An 18,328-nucleotide genomic window follows, 5' to 3' on the forward strand; every position below is an offset into this window, starting at 1 on the left:
CAAAAGACACAAAATTTGAACCTGCGAAATTAGCTATTTTAAAGACAGATTTCTAATAATAAGATTGGGTTTCTTACAGCCTATATTAAAATACCACTTCAGTTATATAAATCGTATTTAAATACAAATAATTTTTCGACTCCAACATTCGAAACTGCATTATATTAACAGAAAAACTTTGTATGTGCCATTGTGAGGAGCCAGCAGACTCCTCTCTTGAGAGAAGTCCTACCATAGAGGGCATCATTACAGCTACGAGAAGCTCTAGTTCTACAGTAGTCGGTAAATCAGTTTTTGTGGGAATTAACTAAAGAGAGAAATACTCTGTCTGAAGCAGAGCTGTTTGCTGGGCTTGACTCATTAATATTTAAGAGCTGGTTGAGAGCAGAGACTCTGAATCAGCCCACCTGGGTTCACTTACCAGCTGAGTAAGCTGGGGCAAGCTACTTAACCTTGCTAAGCCTCAGGTTTTCCCTGCCTGTAAAACAGGATCAGTTAACGCAGAGATGCCGTCAGGTTTTTAGAGGAGACAATGCAGGTGGCACCGTGCTAGTGCCCAGGTTGACAACAAACAGTATTATGGTCACTGCTATTATTTCCTGCATTTTAGTCAAGGATATGGAACAATTTCTCTCCTCTGGTGTTAAAGAATTTTTTGAAAGGTTGTTAACCAGTCCACCCTGAAGAAATGATGGGTGCGCCTGACCCAATGACTGCAGGAAGGAACTACACCTATAGAAAAGAAAACGTCTTCTCCAATATTAGTAATAATCCAGAGACCAGGCAAAATGGACTCCAGGCTTAATGAAATCACATTAAAATCAATTTCTCAAACCCAAGAAGCCAGATCCCATTCTATTCCAAGTCTTGGGGTTTTTTCCCCCTTGTCTCCAGGAACAGAGAGCCTAAGAGACCTACTCTTCTTCTTTGACTGTCCCGGGGCTGGAGATGACTGGGTAGCCGAGGTACTTGGCTGGTCTTCCTCCTCTTTTATTTCAGTTTTTAATTCAGTGCCTCTCTCTTCTGTTTCTGTGGGTTCCATTTTACAGTCTTCTGCTTTACTCTGAAAGACAAGGTAAACGTTTTTAGTATTCCAAAGACTTGCCACCAGGAAGCAACAGGATCATTATCTTATTTACTCTGTCCTGCAGACATATCTGAAGACCCTTTCTCATCTGGAAACCAATGACATGAGACCTAATTATCTGAATGCTAATTTATGTTCCCAGTCTGAGGCCCTAACCAAGGCAGCCCGTGCCCTGCTCTCACCTCTGCGATCTCCTCTGGCTGAACATCTGCTGGTTCTGGTGGCTCCACTTCCATCTTTGCCTCCATTTTCACTTCCTGTGAAGGCTGCTTCTCAGGAATGGTCTGAGAACTCACTTCTGTGCTACTAGTGGATGGAGGGTTTGATACCTGCCCTTCAATGCTTACGGCTGGTTGGGAAAGCTGGGCGTAAAGAGAGGAAAACACAAAAAGTTTGCTAATTATACAACCAGAGTTTAAGCTCCACAACAGGATGGCATGATTAACAAGCTAAATCTAGACTCCTCTCATTACACTCATTTATGGTGCTTTCACGCACTCGCCCTCCTCCGCTCCCTTGAAGTAAACCGTGTGTTAGAACAGAAGACTGAGGACTTGCAAAACTGGCTGGCTGACCGTACATGCGAGAGACAGCAGCAGTTTCTGCACTAGCTGTCCTCCTGTGCCAGGGTGTGAGGGCTGGGGTCTCAGAGATGACTGCCTCAGAGAGCTCACATTTAGAAAGAAATGGAAAGAAAAGAAGGATGGACTAGCTGTTTTGTTTTGTTTTTTAACTTTTCAGTGGGAAAATCTGCAAGGGTATAGAAAAAGTAGAGAACATATAATGAACTCCCACACTGAGTGGCTATTTTGAATCACCACATTCTAATGGGATAACCAGTAATCTCTTTTCCTAGGTCTTCCAGTAAGAAACCTCATGAGTAGTTAGAATTTTCAGGAACCCTAATCAAAAGTTTCCTTTCTGCATTCTACTGTTCCTTGCCTATCAGAGGGTGGGATGAACCAGTTGCTGACTTATGGTGTTTTATGAAGTAGTTATGATTCATGGACTTTTCTGTTCACCAACATGACAGAGAACTAAAATGTAGGAATCAGTAAGCAAGCAGAAAGTTCTGAGCCTTGACACAAAGAATTCTATTAGTAAAGATGCAACTATTAGGGGCGCCTGGGTGGCTCAGTGGCTTAAAACCTCTGTCTTCAGCTCAGGTCATGATCCCGGAGTCCTGGGATGGAGCCCCGCATCCGGCTCTCTGCTCAGCAGGAAGCCTGCTTCCGCCTCTCTCTCTCTCTGCCTACTTGTGATCTCTGTCTGTCAAATAAATAAAATAAAATCTTAAAAAAAATAAAAAAGATGCAACTATTAGATGGGAACTTCGATTTCTGCTATGTACATGATGAACCTCTCACAAGGAAGCTATGGACTGTTCAAGACCCATACTTTTCTCACCTTAGGTCATGATTTTCTAACCTTGGCTAGGACCAGACACTCATAAATTTATGGTTTTGTTCATTTACTCTCAAATACTACGGCTCAGACTGTTTGAAAAAGATTCTTTAAATAAACAGAAAAGTTATGTGATGTGCTGACTACTACAGATTCTCTCCCCTTGTCACCTGCTTACACGCCCTTAAGTCTCAGAACACAACGCAAAACATACCACGGTCAGCGTCAGACCTAAACAAAGTCTTTGAGCTCCCTCTACGCTAGGTACTAATTATAGTAAGAAAGAACAGGAAGGAAAAGAAAGTCCCTAACTGCAAAGAGATTCTAGTTTAACTGGGGAGACAACACGATACAGACTAGAACCGGCATATAAATAATCTTAACATTATAGTACAATTTGAAAGGGTTCTGCGGAAACCCAACTCTCTGCTTACTGGAGTCGCAGGCTGTGGGGGCAGCAGCGGCGCTGTTGGGGTGGGAACAGATGCTGCTGTACTCTGCTGGGAGAGAGGCTGCTGCTGGGGCTGGTCAGCTGAAGGAGCCGCAGGAAGTGAAGGCTGAACTTGAGGAGGAAGTTGCGTTGGTGGTGGTGTGGGTGTCTGCCTTGGAGGCGGATGTAGAGCCTGGGTCTGCGGCCCGGGTGGCATGGCTGGAGGTGTAGGAACAGGGGCTGGAATTGCTGTTGCTGGTGGCTGCTGAGCCCCTATGCTTGGGGGAGTGTGGTGAGGCGTAGGGGTGCGACTAGGTACTGGAGAGGGTGAATTCTGATGCAGAGCTGACTGAGGGAGAGGGGGACAGTGAATGTGGCTCCCTTGAGACCCTGGAGGCATTATAGGAGAGTTCACAGGGCAGGAAGAACTGGACATTTGTGCCTGTTAAATGAGAAACAGAACAAGGCGGCACTTGAGAGCACAGTAAAAGAAAATATTTACACCGCAATATGCTTCCATTTCAAAATGTGTCAAAACTTCACATAATCCACCAACGTAGTACTTAATTAAGTAGACTTCAAAAAAAATTCACCAAAAAATCCCCCAAAACAAAACAACCCACAACAGAATGGGCCTCAGCCACTTCAGGGGCATGGGACAGTTTATTTTCTGCCTGGCTATGCTCTCCTTAACCAGTTCTTCCTTCTGTATTACAACTCTAAGATTTCATTTTAAGAAGTGTTCACTACTATTAAAAAATGCTTACAATGATCAACTTAATCTCTTTCCTAGTTTGTAACAATTAGCAGCACTGCTCTATCACACAATAGTCTTTTCATGTCCAGAATACCATATGTACATAATCGCTCTTCTTAAAAACTTAAAAACCTTCTATTTGCTGCCACCCTTTCCTGTAAAAACCTAGATCAAGAGAAGTTTAAGGACGCCTAAGAACAAGTGAAAAACCCCATCTGTGAGACCTACTTGAGACACTGGTGCTTGACCGCCAGACGGAGCCAAAGGCATATTCGTCACATTCATTCCCTGTGCTGAGAACTGAGTCTGGGGAAGGAACTGGCTCTGGCTGGAAGGCTGCTGCATGCGAGGCCCATAGCCCATAGGCTGCATGGGGGGAAAAACAAAAAAACATTACACAGAGCATCAATTGCTTCATTATGGTTATTCTACTACAGTTAGAATCACAACTGCTGTGGCTCTGCTGAAGGGAAAGTTGGGTAAAAAAGGAAGAAAGTACAACACTGAATTATCTCGTGCAAAGATAATTGAGAACAGCCTTACAGCTGACCCAAGCCTACTCTAAACCAATTACGGGGGGGGGGGGGGGGGGGGGGTGTTTACAGACAAACCAATTCCAATATACACCTGACAAGGTACAGAGGTAACCACTCTTTGCATACTGTTACGTGACAGTGAAATACACCTTCACAAGGTCTGTGTTCACGTCATGATGTTGCAGTAGCACAGACCGTAAGAATCTATAATCAGTACAATTAAAATCTCACAAAGATTTGTGACTGAACTTGGTGGCGCTCACGGTCCACAAATATTTGAAGATTGTTATATTTCATTTCTTTCATGGCGGGGGGGGGTGTTTACACTTTATTCATAAAAGTCAACACCTGGGAACAGTCAAAATGCCCATCAATAACAGAAAGAATGAACACATTGTGGAACACTCCCTAAAAGGACTACTACTCAGCAACAACAAATTACGAAATAAACAACAAGGCAGATGAACATTAAAACCATTATGGTGAGCCAAAAAGGCCAGACACAAGAGTACATTTGAATAATTCCATTTATATGAAGATGAGAAACAGGTAAGGCTAATCCATGGTGACAGTAATCAAGGTATCAGCTGTCTAATGGGGACAGTGATTCAGTGGAAGGGGACGTGAGGGCACTCTTAGTGGAAAATGTGCTTTATCTTGAGGATTATTAAATTTCATTTCTAAAACTCCGCAAATATAGGCCTTTAATAGAGAAAGCAATTATGGAAAAACAAAGGCCAAATACTTAATAATCTAAGATTATTAAAACATGGCCGTCTGGCGCTCAAGAACTAAAGACACTACCTAATTCGGAGAGCATAAGGGTTGGGGTTAACATGGAAAGGTGGACTGCCTTAGAATTTGCATAAGGAGAGGTGAATGCTCAGACTCCCTCTTCTCCAGTCCCTAGAACCTAACGACTGTCCCTACATCACTCTTGCAAGAGACAGTTTCTGTCTGGATAGGTTCTATGTTTGATGCACGTGACAGAAGAGTGGCGACCGTCGAAGTAGGCAGGCTACTAATATTGAGACTCCAGGGAAAGGTGACTGTCATTCTTATCAGCTTTCTTTTTGTAAGAGGCCATGGGTTTCTTAGTGTTTATTTTATACAGATTATAATCAACAAAGTTCTTAACTATCTTGGATCCTCTAATACATATACTTCAGAAACTTGTTTTATGCCACCATGTTAAGTTCTGAAATTACTGGTTATAGAGCCATTCCAATTTATAAATGTACTGTAATTGAACCATAATGAATCCCTGACTGTACATTCAGGATACAGTCTTTTTTCAAAACAGACTACATAATACAAGATCCTAACATGAATTTTCTCCAAATTACATTGTTTTGGTACCTCAGTGATGAATTTTGTAGGATAAATTTCTAAATACAATTTATTGGTAAAAGAGATGGATGCAAATTAGGGATTGTAATATTTACTTCCTAACAGTGGTATATGGCTTAGTTTTCTCCTACTCCACTTTAAAAAAATAACTACTTATTCTCCTCTTTAAAACACATATATAATCATTTATCATGTGTACCATAAGGGCCAAATAGAATTACAGAAAAAATCAAAAGTTAAAGGCTAATAGTTAGCTGTTTATAGTTAGCTGTTTAAGCAACTATAAGGTTTGTTTACAAAGCAGAAACAAAAAAAAAGGATTTAGGTAAAGGCCAAAATGATTACACAAAGACGACACACTTACTGGGTTGAGAGTTCCAGGCTGAGCTAACTGTCCATGGTGCTGAAGAGGAGAGGTCTGCCGGGGTCCAATTGGGGGCTGGGACATACTCATCTGGCTAAACTGATTCAAACCTGTAAGTACAAAATATTAGGTCTGAACACCTTCATGGAATTGGAGAATTAAAGAATGAATTCTGATTCTGTAACATTTTATCAGGATAATTAAAGGAACCTGTCTTTTCAACTGTGAATGAAGGACACTGTTAATTAACATATTGTTTTCTGAATAAAATCTAGTAATCTGGAATAAAATCACCTTGATGAGTTGTTTTTACTTATTTTATTATCTTTAAAAAGATTTTAATTATTTGAGAAAGACAGCCCAAGTTGGGTGGGGGGGGGGGTGTGTGCAGATGGAGAGGGAGAGGCAGACTCCCCACCAAACAGGGAGCCCAAAGTAGGGCCCAATCCCAGGACCTGGGATCATTACCTAAGGCTAAGGCAGGCCCTTCACTGACTGAGCCACCCAGTCACCCCTTGACCAGCTGTTTTATTTAATTAATTAATTTATTTATATTTTAAAAGATTTTATTTATTTGACAGACAGATCACTAAGTAGGCAGAGAGAGAGGGGGCGGAAAGCAGGCTCCCTGCTGAGCAGAGAGCCCAATGCGGGGCTCCATCCCAGGAACCTGGGATCATGACCTGAGCCGAAGGCAGAGGCTTTAACCCACTGAGCCACCCAGACGCCCCGACCAGTTGTTTTTAAATGGATGCTTCATGTCTTTGCCACCTGACTTGCCAGGCAACCTGTACTCTAATACCTTTCCTCTCCCTCCCTGGGCTCCAACTCCAAAATGTGCTCTGAGTTCTCAAGTAGGTAATTATGATACATGCTGCTGGTCTGAGGCAGGAAGCAAGGTGGCAAGAATAATCCTGTAGTACACCAGAGACTCTGTTTTAAAAAGCCATGGTTGGGGCACCTGGCTGGCATAGTTGGTAGAGTATGGGACCCTTGATCTCAAGGTTCTGGGTTTAGGCGCCATGTTGGACATCGAGGTTACTTTCAGGAAAAACAAAAGTCATGGTTAGATACATGGATTACATGGATTGCTTTTACAACTTACCAGGCTGTGGAGCTATCCGGGCCATCATCTGGTTTGGCACACTGCCACGGATCATAGAGGGGTCAGGGAGAGGGCCATCTAGAGTGGAACAGAGAAATGGTTAGAAAATCTTTCTACTTTTTAAGATTTACTCATTTATTTTTGAGAGAGCATGCATGAACGGGGGGAGGGGGAGAGGGAGAAGCAGACTCCCCACTACCCTAGAATCATGACCTGAGCCAAAGGCAGACCCTCAACCGACTTGAGCCACCCAGATGCCCCTAGAAAACCATCTTTTAGCCAGTGGCCTTCCATTAAAAAGGGGAGGGGCTGATAGAATGAAGGAGAGAAAAGGAAAAAAAAAAAAAGAAAAAGAAAGAAAAACCTCACAAAGTATCTTTAGTAACATCATGAAAAATTCAGCCTGACTCTCCAAAGAATAAAGCAATGAACTTAGGAACCCGAAGAAAATGTTAGTTCTAAAATATAAGAAAAGCCTCCAAATGATTTTAGTATTCTGCTTTCCTTCAGTGTTGACAGGAAAATAATGTAGTATCTTAAATTAAAAAGGTGGGGGGGCTACTATAGCACTTAACATGCTACTGTTTGACTAATCTGGAATCTCTGGTTGGTATGCAGCAGAATACCTCCAAGAGACAGCCACAGATTTTGTTCAGTGACCAAATTTGATGTGTACCCCATGTGTTTTTATGTGCATAAACCCGCTGTGAACACTGACCTTAAATAATTCACGTATTATACTGCTCTACGTATCATGGACCTCAGATTTGCTAGTGGCAGACTATGCTCTAAAGAGAAGCCTACCACACATTGGAAAACTCAAAATTCCCTGTCACTTCCGCAAGTGTGCTATACTAACAATAAAAATCATCACACAACCACTAATACTGTGTGTTTTTTTTTTTTAAAGATTTGTCAGAGAGACGGGTCGCCTGGGTGGCTCAGTGGGTTAAGCCGCTGCCTTCGGCTCAGGTCATGATCTCAGGGTCCCGGGATCGAGTCCCGCATCAGGCTCTCTGCTCAGCAGCGAGCCTGCTTCCCTCTCTCTCTCTCTGCCTGCCTCTCTGTCTACTTGTGATCTCTCTCTGTCAAATAACTAAATAAAATCTTAAAAAAAAAAAAAAAAAAAAAGATTTGTCAGAGAGAGTGAGCACACGCTTGCACAAGCAGGCAGAGGGAGAGGGAGAAGCAGGGTCCCTGTTGGGCAAGCAGCCATATGTGGGACTTGATTCCAGGACTCTGGGATCATGACCCATGCCCAAGGCAGCCACCCAACGGACTAAGCCACCCAGGCATCCCTAATATTGTTCTTAATAAACTAAAACACAAACTGAACACTGGAGAGAATTCTGAACATTTATTCACATACTCTTTTATCCACAGTTATACAAGATTTATAAAATTATGTGTATAACCTATGCTCAATACACAGAAATCATAGAACGTAAGATAAAAACCTCTGTAGTTTTTTTTTTTTTTTAAGATTTTATTTAGTTATTTGACAGAGATCACAAGTAGGCAGAGAGGCAGGCAGGGAGAGAGGGGGAAGCAGGGCTTGATCTGCTTGAAGCAGAGGCTTAACCCACTGAGCCACCCAGACACCCTAAAATTTTTTTTTTAATAAAGATTTTATTTGTGTGTGTGAGAGAGAGAGTGCACAAGCAAGGGGAGCATCAAGCAGAGGGAGAAGCAGGCTTGCTGCTGAGCAAGGAGCCCTATCCCACTCGATCCCAGGACCCTGCGATCATGACCTGAGCCAGAGGCAGAGGCCAGGGGGTATAGCTCAGGGGTAGAGCATTTGACTGCAGAGGCAGAGGCTTAACCCACTGAGCCACCCACACATTTTTTTTTTGGTTCTGTTTTGTTTTCAGATTTTTTTAAAAAAGATTTTATTTATTTAAGAGACAGAATGAGAGAGAGAGAGAGAAAGCATGAGAAGAGGGAGGATCAGAGTGAGAAGCAGACTCCCTGCCAAGCAGGAAGCCTGATGCGGGACTTGATCCCAGGAATCCAAGATCATGGCCTGAGCCAAAGGCAGTCGCTTAACCAACTGAGCCACCCAGGAGCCCCTTTTATTACTTTTTAATTACGATTGTATTTAACATATCTTCATGGTTTAGAGCTAACTGTGAAGACAAAATGCCTGGGTTTGATTCTTGGCTCTGCCATTCACTAACAGTGTGACCACAGCAAGTCAGGCCACCTCTATACCTCAGTTCCTCACTGGTAAAATGGGCAATAGTATCTAACAGTATCTCTCAAATCTTTTTTTCTATGTATCTGTTATCTTTCTACTAATTTTTTTCTTAATGTAAGCTCTACGGCTCCATGCGGGGCTTAAAGTCACAACCCTGAAATCAAGAGTCACATGCTCCACTGACTGAACCAGCCAGGCTCCCCATATTTTGTACCTTTTTAAATAAAGCTGTTTTAATTCTTATCTTCTGTGGTTTTTTTTTTTTTTTTTAATTGCAAATCTGGCTTTAAACTCTGTCAACTCTCCCAGTTTGTATTCCTTTTTTTTTTTTTTTTAAAAAAAAACATTTATTTGACAGAGAGAGAGAATGAGAGAACACAGGCAGGGAGAGGGAGAAGCAGACTCCCTGCTGAGCAGGGAGCTAGAGGCCGAGCTCAATCCCAAGACCCTGGAATCATGACCTGAGCAAAAGGCAGATGCTCAACCGACTGAGCCCTCCAGGCACCCTTCCCAGTTTGGTTCCCATCCTTTTTGTTTTCATTTCTCCTATGAACATTTACGTTTTCTATAATGAATTTCCCTTGCACTTTTAATTATCTACACGAGGACCAGAGGATGAACTTTTCCTGATTATGTATCTCTGTATAGGGAGCAGCCCCTCAGGGTGCACTGCCTGCTCACGAGGGCAGGTGGAATTACCTTAGAGTGGTTCCTTTAGCAGCCACACCTAGCCCTTCACCTTTAAGTAGAGGGCTCCAGATGGTTAGTCAAATCTGTTCAATCTTCCAACTGCTTGGGTAAAAAGGGAATGCTCTGGAGAAGCCTCAATTAAAATATTCTAGTGTGCAGCTGTATGGCTACTTTAGCAATGTAATACCGGGGCCACTTTTAGGATGTTTCTGTAGTAAAAATTATGTTATTGTGAATATTTCTGTGCAACTGTACATTACTTAAAATTAAATTTTTAGAAATGTAATGACTAGATTTAAGGGAATGAAAAAAAAATTTCAGGGGCACCTGGGTGGCTCAGTGGGTTAAAGCCTCTGCCTTCGGCTCTGGTCATGATCCCAGGGTCCTGGGATCAAGCCCCACATTGGGCTCTCTGCTCAGCGGAGAGCCTGCTTCCTCCTCTCTGCCTGTCTCTCTGCCTGTCAAATAAATAAAATCTTAAAAAAAAAAAAGAAAAAAATTTCAATTTTCACCAATAGCATAATCCAGAGCCATGTTACTGTACAGTCTTCAATACCCACTTTAACCTTTAAAGACCCCAAAAATGTCACATTGATTTTACCTGTTCTTTCATTTTCTTTTCCCATGTTTCATCTTCTTCCCCCGAGTCATACGCTAAGGAAGTTAGCACCTTTAATATTAAAAATATTTAGAGCTTCGTTTTGCCCATTAATTGTTTATGGTACCTTCTGTTGTCATTTTTTTCTTCAAAACTTCTAGGTAATATCTAGTTTAAAGATGTTTCTCATTTCATTTTATATTTTCTTCAATACATTCTATGTACTACTTTTAATTTTTTTAAATTTAAGATTTTTGATTCTTCTATAATTAATCTGCATGTGGGATAAGGCAGGGATCTCATTCTACAAAATGCCAGGTTTAGTATACAGGCTAAAGGTCAACATATACTTGGAGGCTATTCAGTTCCATTAATGTCTGTTGCTGTCTGCATCAATATACCATACTGCTTTCCCTCTAATGTTAAGACCACAATTTAGCATCTGCAGACTTTAGACTTGGCTCAAGTATCTAAAGAACTTCAGAAAACTCTCACACACTCAAGTATCTCAGGTTTGCCCACTTGTCTCTATACCTAAACCTGGTTTAGACCATCAGCACCTAATTAGTCTACTCGATTCTAGTTTTGACGGTTTCTGAACATTTGTTCTCCTACCTACCTACTACTAGGAGGTAGGTAGGAGAACAACAACAACAACAAAAACCCAGCTGCTTGGGCGTCTGGAAGGGTCAGTTGGTTAAGTATCTGGCTTCGGCTCAGGTCATGATCCCAGGATCCTGGGATAGAGCCCCTCGTCGGGCTTCCCACTCAGGGGGGACAAGCACGCTTGTCTGCTTCTCTCTCTACCCCTCTCTCTTGCTTGGGTTGTCTTTCAAATAAATCTTAAGAAACCAAAGATAAAAAAACTGCTGCTTTTCCTTTGCCAGCGGACCTCCACGCATACTCTTCCACTGCCGGGAACACTGCTGCTCTTCTCAATTCTTCTCACATCATGGCCCTAGGAGAACACGTACCCAGCACACTGCATTTAACAAAAGTGCCTGTTAAAGGCCAGTGGCAACCAGGAATTCACCACTTTAACTACTTCAAGGCCTGAGGGAGATGAATTCTTCAGCCCACCTAAAATCCTGATGTACGAGCTGGTGCTTGCTGGCTCAGCTGGCACGTCCACATGGAGTGAGAGTTCCCTGACTCGAGCAATACAAGCTTGTCCCACTCATCGCCTTTCTCATAGCATTCAAACTAGCCTGTGTTGTTCTTCACCATGTGTATAAAACTCATTTCACTACTTGAAATCTAGTAATAAGTCAGCGAATGAATAAGGGAATGTATAACACACTTGAGTATCTGGTTAATTCATTAGGTTGAGAAGGCTCTTATAACCAGAATACCAACACTGTCAAGATGAATTTTAAATGCTTGTAAAAAAAATAAATAGTTCTTAGCCTTCAAACGTATTGTGTCAAGAAGAAAGTGTGACAATGTTAAATAACATTTATTTCGTGTTTAGGATGTATGAAGGCTGGTAGGGACTTTGAACCCGCTTGGCCCACATTTATTGGATGCCTATTCAAGTCCGTATAAACCTGTAGGCTATCATTTTTAGGTGTCACTTTGAGAGAAGAGTATCCTGGGCTTCTAAAATGATGCCAGATTATCAAGACTTGTTAAGTACTTACTATCACCAGAAATCTTAAATATACTGTTCAGTTACTTTTTTTACTAAGGAATGAATTAATTTCTTTGCAAAGAAAGGGGTGGTTCAGAAACTCTAGAATAGGGGGTGCCTGGGTGGCTCAGTGGGTTAAGCCTCTGCCTTTAGCTCAGGTCACGATCCCGAGGTCCTGAGATCGAGCCCCACATTGGCTCTCTGCTCAGCGGGGAGCCTGTTTCCTCCTCCTCTCTCTCTCCCTGCCTCTTTGCCTACTTGTGATCTCTCTGTGTCAAATAAATAAATAAAATCTTAAAAAAAAAAAAAAAGAAGGAAACTCTAGAATAGGTACACAAGCAATGAAAATTAATGACTTTGGTTAGAAACCGTTTTATTACCAATTTCTCCCCAAAAATAACTGCACAAAAAGCACTTACTGGTTGTCATTCCTGGCTGTGGCTGTCCCATATTGGGCCCTGGATTCATAGAAACTGGCACCATGCCTGCAGCACTGGGCAGCATGTTCTGTTTCTGTAGTCTAGTCCTTCGTTTTTCTTCTAGTTCTTTCTGGATCTTATAGATCTTCTCAGCGAGCAGGTGGTAGTATTCCGCCTTTGTGAATGTTGGGAATAAAAGAGAGATAAGAAAGAAAGGGGAGCTCCCATGAGGTAACAGAAAAAAATGAATAAAGAACAGATACTCACGTCATTTAAAGAGGGAAGCAGAAACCCAAAGGGGAAAAATCTGAACTATTTTCAAGTTTTCATTTTAATTTCAGTTAGTCAGCATACAGTTTAATACTAGTTTCAGGTGTACAATAGAGTGACGCAACACTTCATACGCCACCGGGTGCTCATCACAAGTGCACTCCTGAATCCCCATCACCTGTCTCCCCCATTGCACACCCCTCCCCTCTGCTAAGCACCACCTAATCCACTTTCCTAGATCATTCTGGGTGTGAGTTCATGTTTGAAATCATCACGTGAAAAGCAGCCTTATGATGAGCCCACACAGTAGAGCATGACCTCTCATTACGCAGGTCTACAGAACACATGCTGGCAATCTGCAGCCCGTGGAATGAGCACGCTGTATTCTGAAAAACTGCTAATTTAGAGAACGAAGTTCAAATGACTCAGAGAAACTGGACTGCTACTTGAGATGAACACACGAAGCAGCTGATTCACCGCACTCCCGTGAACACAGCACAGAGCTGGTAACAGCTCAACCACTTTGTAAGCTGACAGAAGGACAACCCAGATAAAGTGGCGCACGAGTACACTGTATTACAAAGAGGAAAAATGTAAGATTCTTGATGACATACGCTTTTAGAAAATTGCTTTATCTTGACTGTGCACAGGGAGAGTAAGACAGGATAGGTAAAGGGTATCCTCTGACGTACACTGTTATTTGTACATGCTACAAAGAAGAATACACAAGTAGAACGGGTCCACTTCTGACTTTATATAGAAAAACAGATGCTCACTCGATTATTTGCAGATTCATACATGTCCCCTTCCACTTTCCGGGCATATGCAACTAAGTTTTCCATCCGTCGGTCTTTTAAAGCAGCAGGATCCGGAGTAGGAAATATGGCTTGAACACTAGGAAGAGAAAATTCTACCACTATTATATCATGTCAACTTCTCATTCTCATCACCAGAATATACAATACTTTGAACTTTTTCCTCATTAGTTATTTTCTCATTTTTATACCATGTGCCTATTAAGTAAAATAAAAAGGGGTGGGATATACTCAAATATAAAATAATACTGGCCCAGATGAAATGGTCTCTGAGGTAAATAAAAGGTTTCCCTGATCAGAATGTAAGAAATGACACTGCAAAAATCCCCTCTGGTCCCTGTCACTCTAACATAGGACCAAAAAAATTATACCAAGTCAGATGATCAATCCCAAATAATCTATTACCTGATAGGAGGTAATGATAGTTACACAATTTGAATATCACAAAATAAGTCGATTTCGTTCTTTTTTAACTCATTTTGTTAAAATCTTGGGAGTTTTCTCCTTGTTGTCAAATTCCACTAATAGGAATTTTTGAATTCCTAAATGAAACTTAAAATACACTTGGTAGGCTAATGTAAGATAAAAATAAGTTTAGATAAAAGATAGGACACATGGTTCTAAACCAGTAAAAAATATGGATGGAATGAAGGAAACCCTTCTACTAAGTGGAGGAGAAATAAAAAAAAGACTGCTTTCTCGGAGAAAAAAAATGCTGGACATCACTCACAGTGTAAGCTCTGCAATGAGCGAAGTCCAAACTCTACTTTTATGATATTGGGCACCCCACACTTTAATGCTCTCTATCCCTTCCCCTCTTTCATCTGACAAGAAGTAGCGAAGCTTCTTTAAAGAAGCTAAATGCCTGACATTTATCAACTCCACAACCAACAGTGCAGAGATATCTCACGAACCGCTGACATGCATTTTTGGAGGTCCTGAAGACCACAGAGAGCTGCCACCATTCAACATCTTAAGAGCTTTATTAGGGATACAAGAAAACAGTGTTACCACTACCATACTTCTAATGCACTGAGACATGGTTTTGCTTCTAAAATTTGAAATTTGCAAACGCAGGGACATTAAAATAATTTTTAGCTAATATTCTGAAAACCATCTCTAGGTAGAATAGTATATACACTGTTAAAGCTGAAAGACTCCTACGAATGATGGTGGAACAGGCTGAGAAGCAGAGAACAGGAAGCAAGAAAGCCACAGGAGCAGAAGCATCAGCGGCAGCAGCCAGGCTACAGAAAAATCAATAATACCCCTCTTGTGGTTAAGTGCCCGGCAGGATTGGAAGCATGTTGACATGGTAACTCTTTATAAATAAGACATGCTCAGTCTTTATGAATAAGACATACAGTTTGTGAACAAGATGATTTCGAAGATCCTGAGTAATATCTTCATGCCATTGTTTCCGAATTCCAGTACTGGAAGGTTGAGCTGCTGTTGGCATAGGACCCAGGGAGGCCACACTGGCATTTTCACTCATCATTGGGCTTTAAAATGGAATTGTGACATAGTTTTAGTGAAGAAGGTAGGAGAAATAAGATTTCGTTTAGAAGGGACAGTGATGAGTACAAATGGTCCAACACACTATGACAAGTCTTTTACATAAGAGAAATCTGAGAGAAATAATGTGTATGTGTTTGTACCTGTGTGAGGCAGAGTTAACTCACAACACCTGATCCTCTGGAGGGGCGGATGAAGTCTTAGGTTTAGAAGACTTAAGTGTTACGTTGTTAAGACTAAGTTGTTACTTTGACACAACTTATCCCAGGGAATCACTGGGTAATGGATTAATTCTTACCTCTGGGACAGAGTAAGCTCATTTTTAAAGCAGCTGCATACTCGCAACTTCCTACTATATCCAGGGAAGGTATAGGTTACCCCACATAATCGATTTAACTTCAAATAATATTATTTGAAATAATATTAATATTATAGAAAGCCAAAAGCATGGACTCAAATACAATATTTGCCTTCATTCATCAAGGATAGCTTCAAATCAAGGAAACAAAAAACAAACAAGGAAATCTAACAAGTGCTTAAAACACAGGGCGCCCACCAAGAAAAAACTTACTTTTGAGAATTTATGGCTGAATGCAACATTGAGTCAGAGAGAAGATTCGACGTTTGAACCCCTACACCTCCATTTACTCCCATAGGACTAGCACCTAAGTCAAGACAAAAAGAAATTATTTTAATTATCAGTTAACAAAAAGAACAAAAGAAAGAAAGCTATAAAAGTACTATATCATAAGAAATTTCTGTCCTTTCAAAGACCCAAAACCCAGAAGCCATAAGGACAACATTTAGAAACTTGAGTAATAAATAAAATAATCACCATGAGCAAAGAGACAAATGACAAACCAGAAAAAAAAAAAAAAAAAATTCTAGGGCTCTTTGGCAAATGCTGACAAATAAAAAAATCCAAACACACTCTTGACTTAGTATTTCTATTTCTGGTACGTTGTCTTATAGGTGTACTCATACATGTATGGACAAGACACTGGGTAAAATGACGTTAAAAGCAAAAAAATCAGAACCAAAACTGTAGGTAACAACTATATATGTATGTATTTCAGAAGCACAACTTATGTAAGGATGTAAGGAACCTAAGTGTGATGATCACTGGAGAGGGGGAAACGAAAGACGGTGTTTTACTTAAACATTTGAATACTCCTTCAAAAGCTGACCTGAATAGTTCTAGATGTATATATTACCTCTTCAATTGGCAATTTTAATGAATAGCTCATTTCTTCAATGTTTAAAAACAAAAACAACTAAAAGCAATACTCACACACAAACAAGATTTTCATGTGGTAAAAGCAAAAACCAAAAAACCCCTCAACTTTTACAATTCTATCAACATACCTCAAGATATGTTAGCTAAAAACAAGGAAACAAAACTTCCCACTATAATGGGAATAACTGGCCAGATCTGTAAATAACATTTAATGAAGAAAAATGCTGGTGCTTTCCTTCACAATGCTTCCTAAATACTTAGGCAGAAATTTGCTTCTGACATCGGCCCAGCACTGAAATGTAGTTGCTAGAAGTCGTCTTTTTTTTTTTTTTTTAAAGATTTTATTTATTTATTTGACAGACAGAGATCACAAGCAGGCAGAGAGAGGAGAAAGCAGGCTTCCCACGGAGCAGAAAGCCTGATGTGGGGCTCGATCCCAGGACCCTCTTAGCCACCCAGGCACCCCTGGAAGTCGTCTTTTAAAACAGAGTTGTACTATTCGTAATTCTGTATTTGTCCATGCAAACACTCCATGTGTAAACACTTTTTTTTTAATTTATTTATTTGACAGAGATCACAAGCAGGAATAGAGTCAGGCAGAGAGAGAGGAAGGGAAGCAGGCTCTCCGCCAAGCAGAGAGCCCAATGCGAGGCTCGATCCCAGGATCCCGGGATCAACGTCCTGAGCCAAAGGCAGAGGCTTTAACCCACTGAGCCACCCAGGTGCCCCTAAACACTCCTTTTTAGAGAAATTAGGTACCCATAATATTGATTTGCTTTACTGATGGCAGCAGCATGAAGGGGTGCAAGAAAAAGTCATGACTCTCCACGCATTTGCTTACTGTCTTCTTTTTTTTTTTTTTTTTTTTAAAGATTTTATTTATTTATTTGACAGAGAGAGATCACAAGTAGACAGAGAGGTAGGCAGAGAGAGAGAGAGGGAAGCAGGCTCCCTGCTGAGCAGAGAACCCGATGCGGGACTCGATCCCAGGACCCCGAGATCATGACCTGAGCCGAAGGCAGCGGCTTAATCCACTGAGCCACCCAGGCGCCCTGCTTACTGTCTTCTGATGGCACATGAAAACATAGCAAAACATTCTCTATGAATCCCCAGGTCCATTTAATACTCAGCCCTGACTCCAAGTTACAGCTCAATCGTAACTTGAGAAGGAATACCCTTATATAGGTTAATATTTAAGATCCTGAGAGGAGATTAAAAAAAAAAAAAAAAAAATCCCAAGAGCGAACATTCACTTGAGAGTACAAAAATGAAGGCAAACAGCACTGCCAGAGACAAAGTCAGAAGGGGGAGGCAGCAATCACAACACCTAAAAATCATTAAGGATATATTTCTGTTGGGGTACCTGGGTGGCTCAGTCAGTTAAGGGTCCAACTTTTTTTTTTTTTTAAAGATTTTATTTGAGGGGCGCCTGGGTGGCTCAGTGGGTTAAAGCCTCTGCCTTCGGGTCAGGTCATGATCCCAGGGTTCTGGGATGGAGCCCCGCATCGGGCTCTGTGCTCTGCGGACAGCCTGCTTCCTCTTCTCTCTCTCTGCCTGCCTCTCTGCCTACTTATGATCTCTGTCTGTCGAATAAATAATTTTATTTGACAGAGAGCGAGCAAGCGCACACACAAACGGGGAAGCAGCAGAGAGCCTGGCGCGGGCCAATCCCAGAACCCAAAGATCACGACGCAAGCCCAAGGCAAGGCAGACACTTAGCCAACTGAGTCACCCAAGTGCCTTGCATCTGACTCTTGATATTGGCTCAGGTCATGATTTCGGGGTAGTGTGATCTAGGTCCATACTGGGCACGGAGCCTGTTTAAGACTCTCTCTCCCCCTCTCCCTTTCTTTGCCCTTTCTTCCCCTCTAAAAATAAAAGAATATATTTTTGTTTTCTAAGCCCTAGGAGGAATCCCATACTA

At 41.5% G+C, this 18,328-nt stretch overlaps 1 protein-coding gene across 1 annotated transcript in view; it reads right to left on the reverse strand.

Annotated features, from left to right (window-relative positions):
• EP300 (E1A binding protein p300) overlaps positions 1-18,328 on the reverse strand; it is an 81,795-nt gene that overhangs the window by 21,756 nt on the left and 41,711 nt on the right. The window contains exons 7-16 of the mRNA XM_046011151.1: positions 15,739-15,832; positions 15,017-15,154; positions 13,614-13,731; positions 12,568-12,742; positions 7,034-7,111; positions 5,929-6,038; positions 3,907-4,044; positions 2,926-3,363; positions 1,270-1,449; positions 919-1,063 (exon numbers count right to left, since the gene is read on the reverse strand). Of these exons, the coding sequence (XP_045867107.1) occupies positions 919-1,063; positions 1,270-1,449; positions 2,926-3,363; positions 3,907-4,044; positions 5,929-6,038; positions 7,034-7,111; positions 12,568-12,742; positions 13,614-13,731; positions 15,017-15,154; positions 15,739-15,832 (1,614 nt within the window). The remainder of the gene's footprint in view (positions 1-918; positions 1,064-1,269; positions 1,450-2,925; positions 3,364-3,906; positions 4,045-5,928; positions 6,039-7,033; positions 7,112-12,567; positions 12,743-13,613; positions 13,732-15,016; positions 15,155-15,738; positions 15,833-18,328) is intronic.

The sequence above is a fragment of the Meles meles genome, chromosome 7 (genome assembly GCF_922984935.1).
Source record: "Meles meles chromosome 7, mMelMel3.1 paternal haplotype, whole genome shotgun sequence".
In the NCBI taxonomy this organism is placed as follows: Eukaryota; Metazoa; Chordata; class Mammalia; order Carnivora; family Mustelidae; genus Meles; species Meles meles.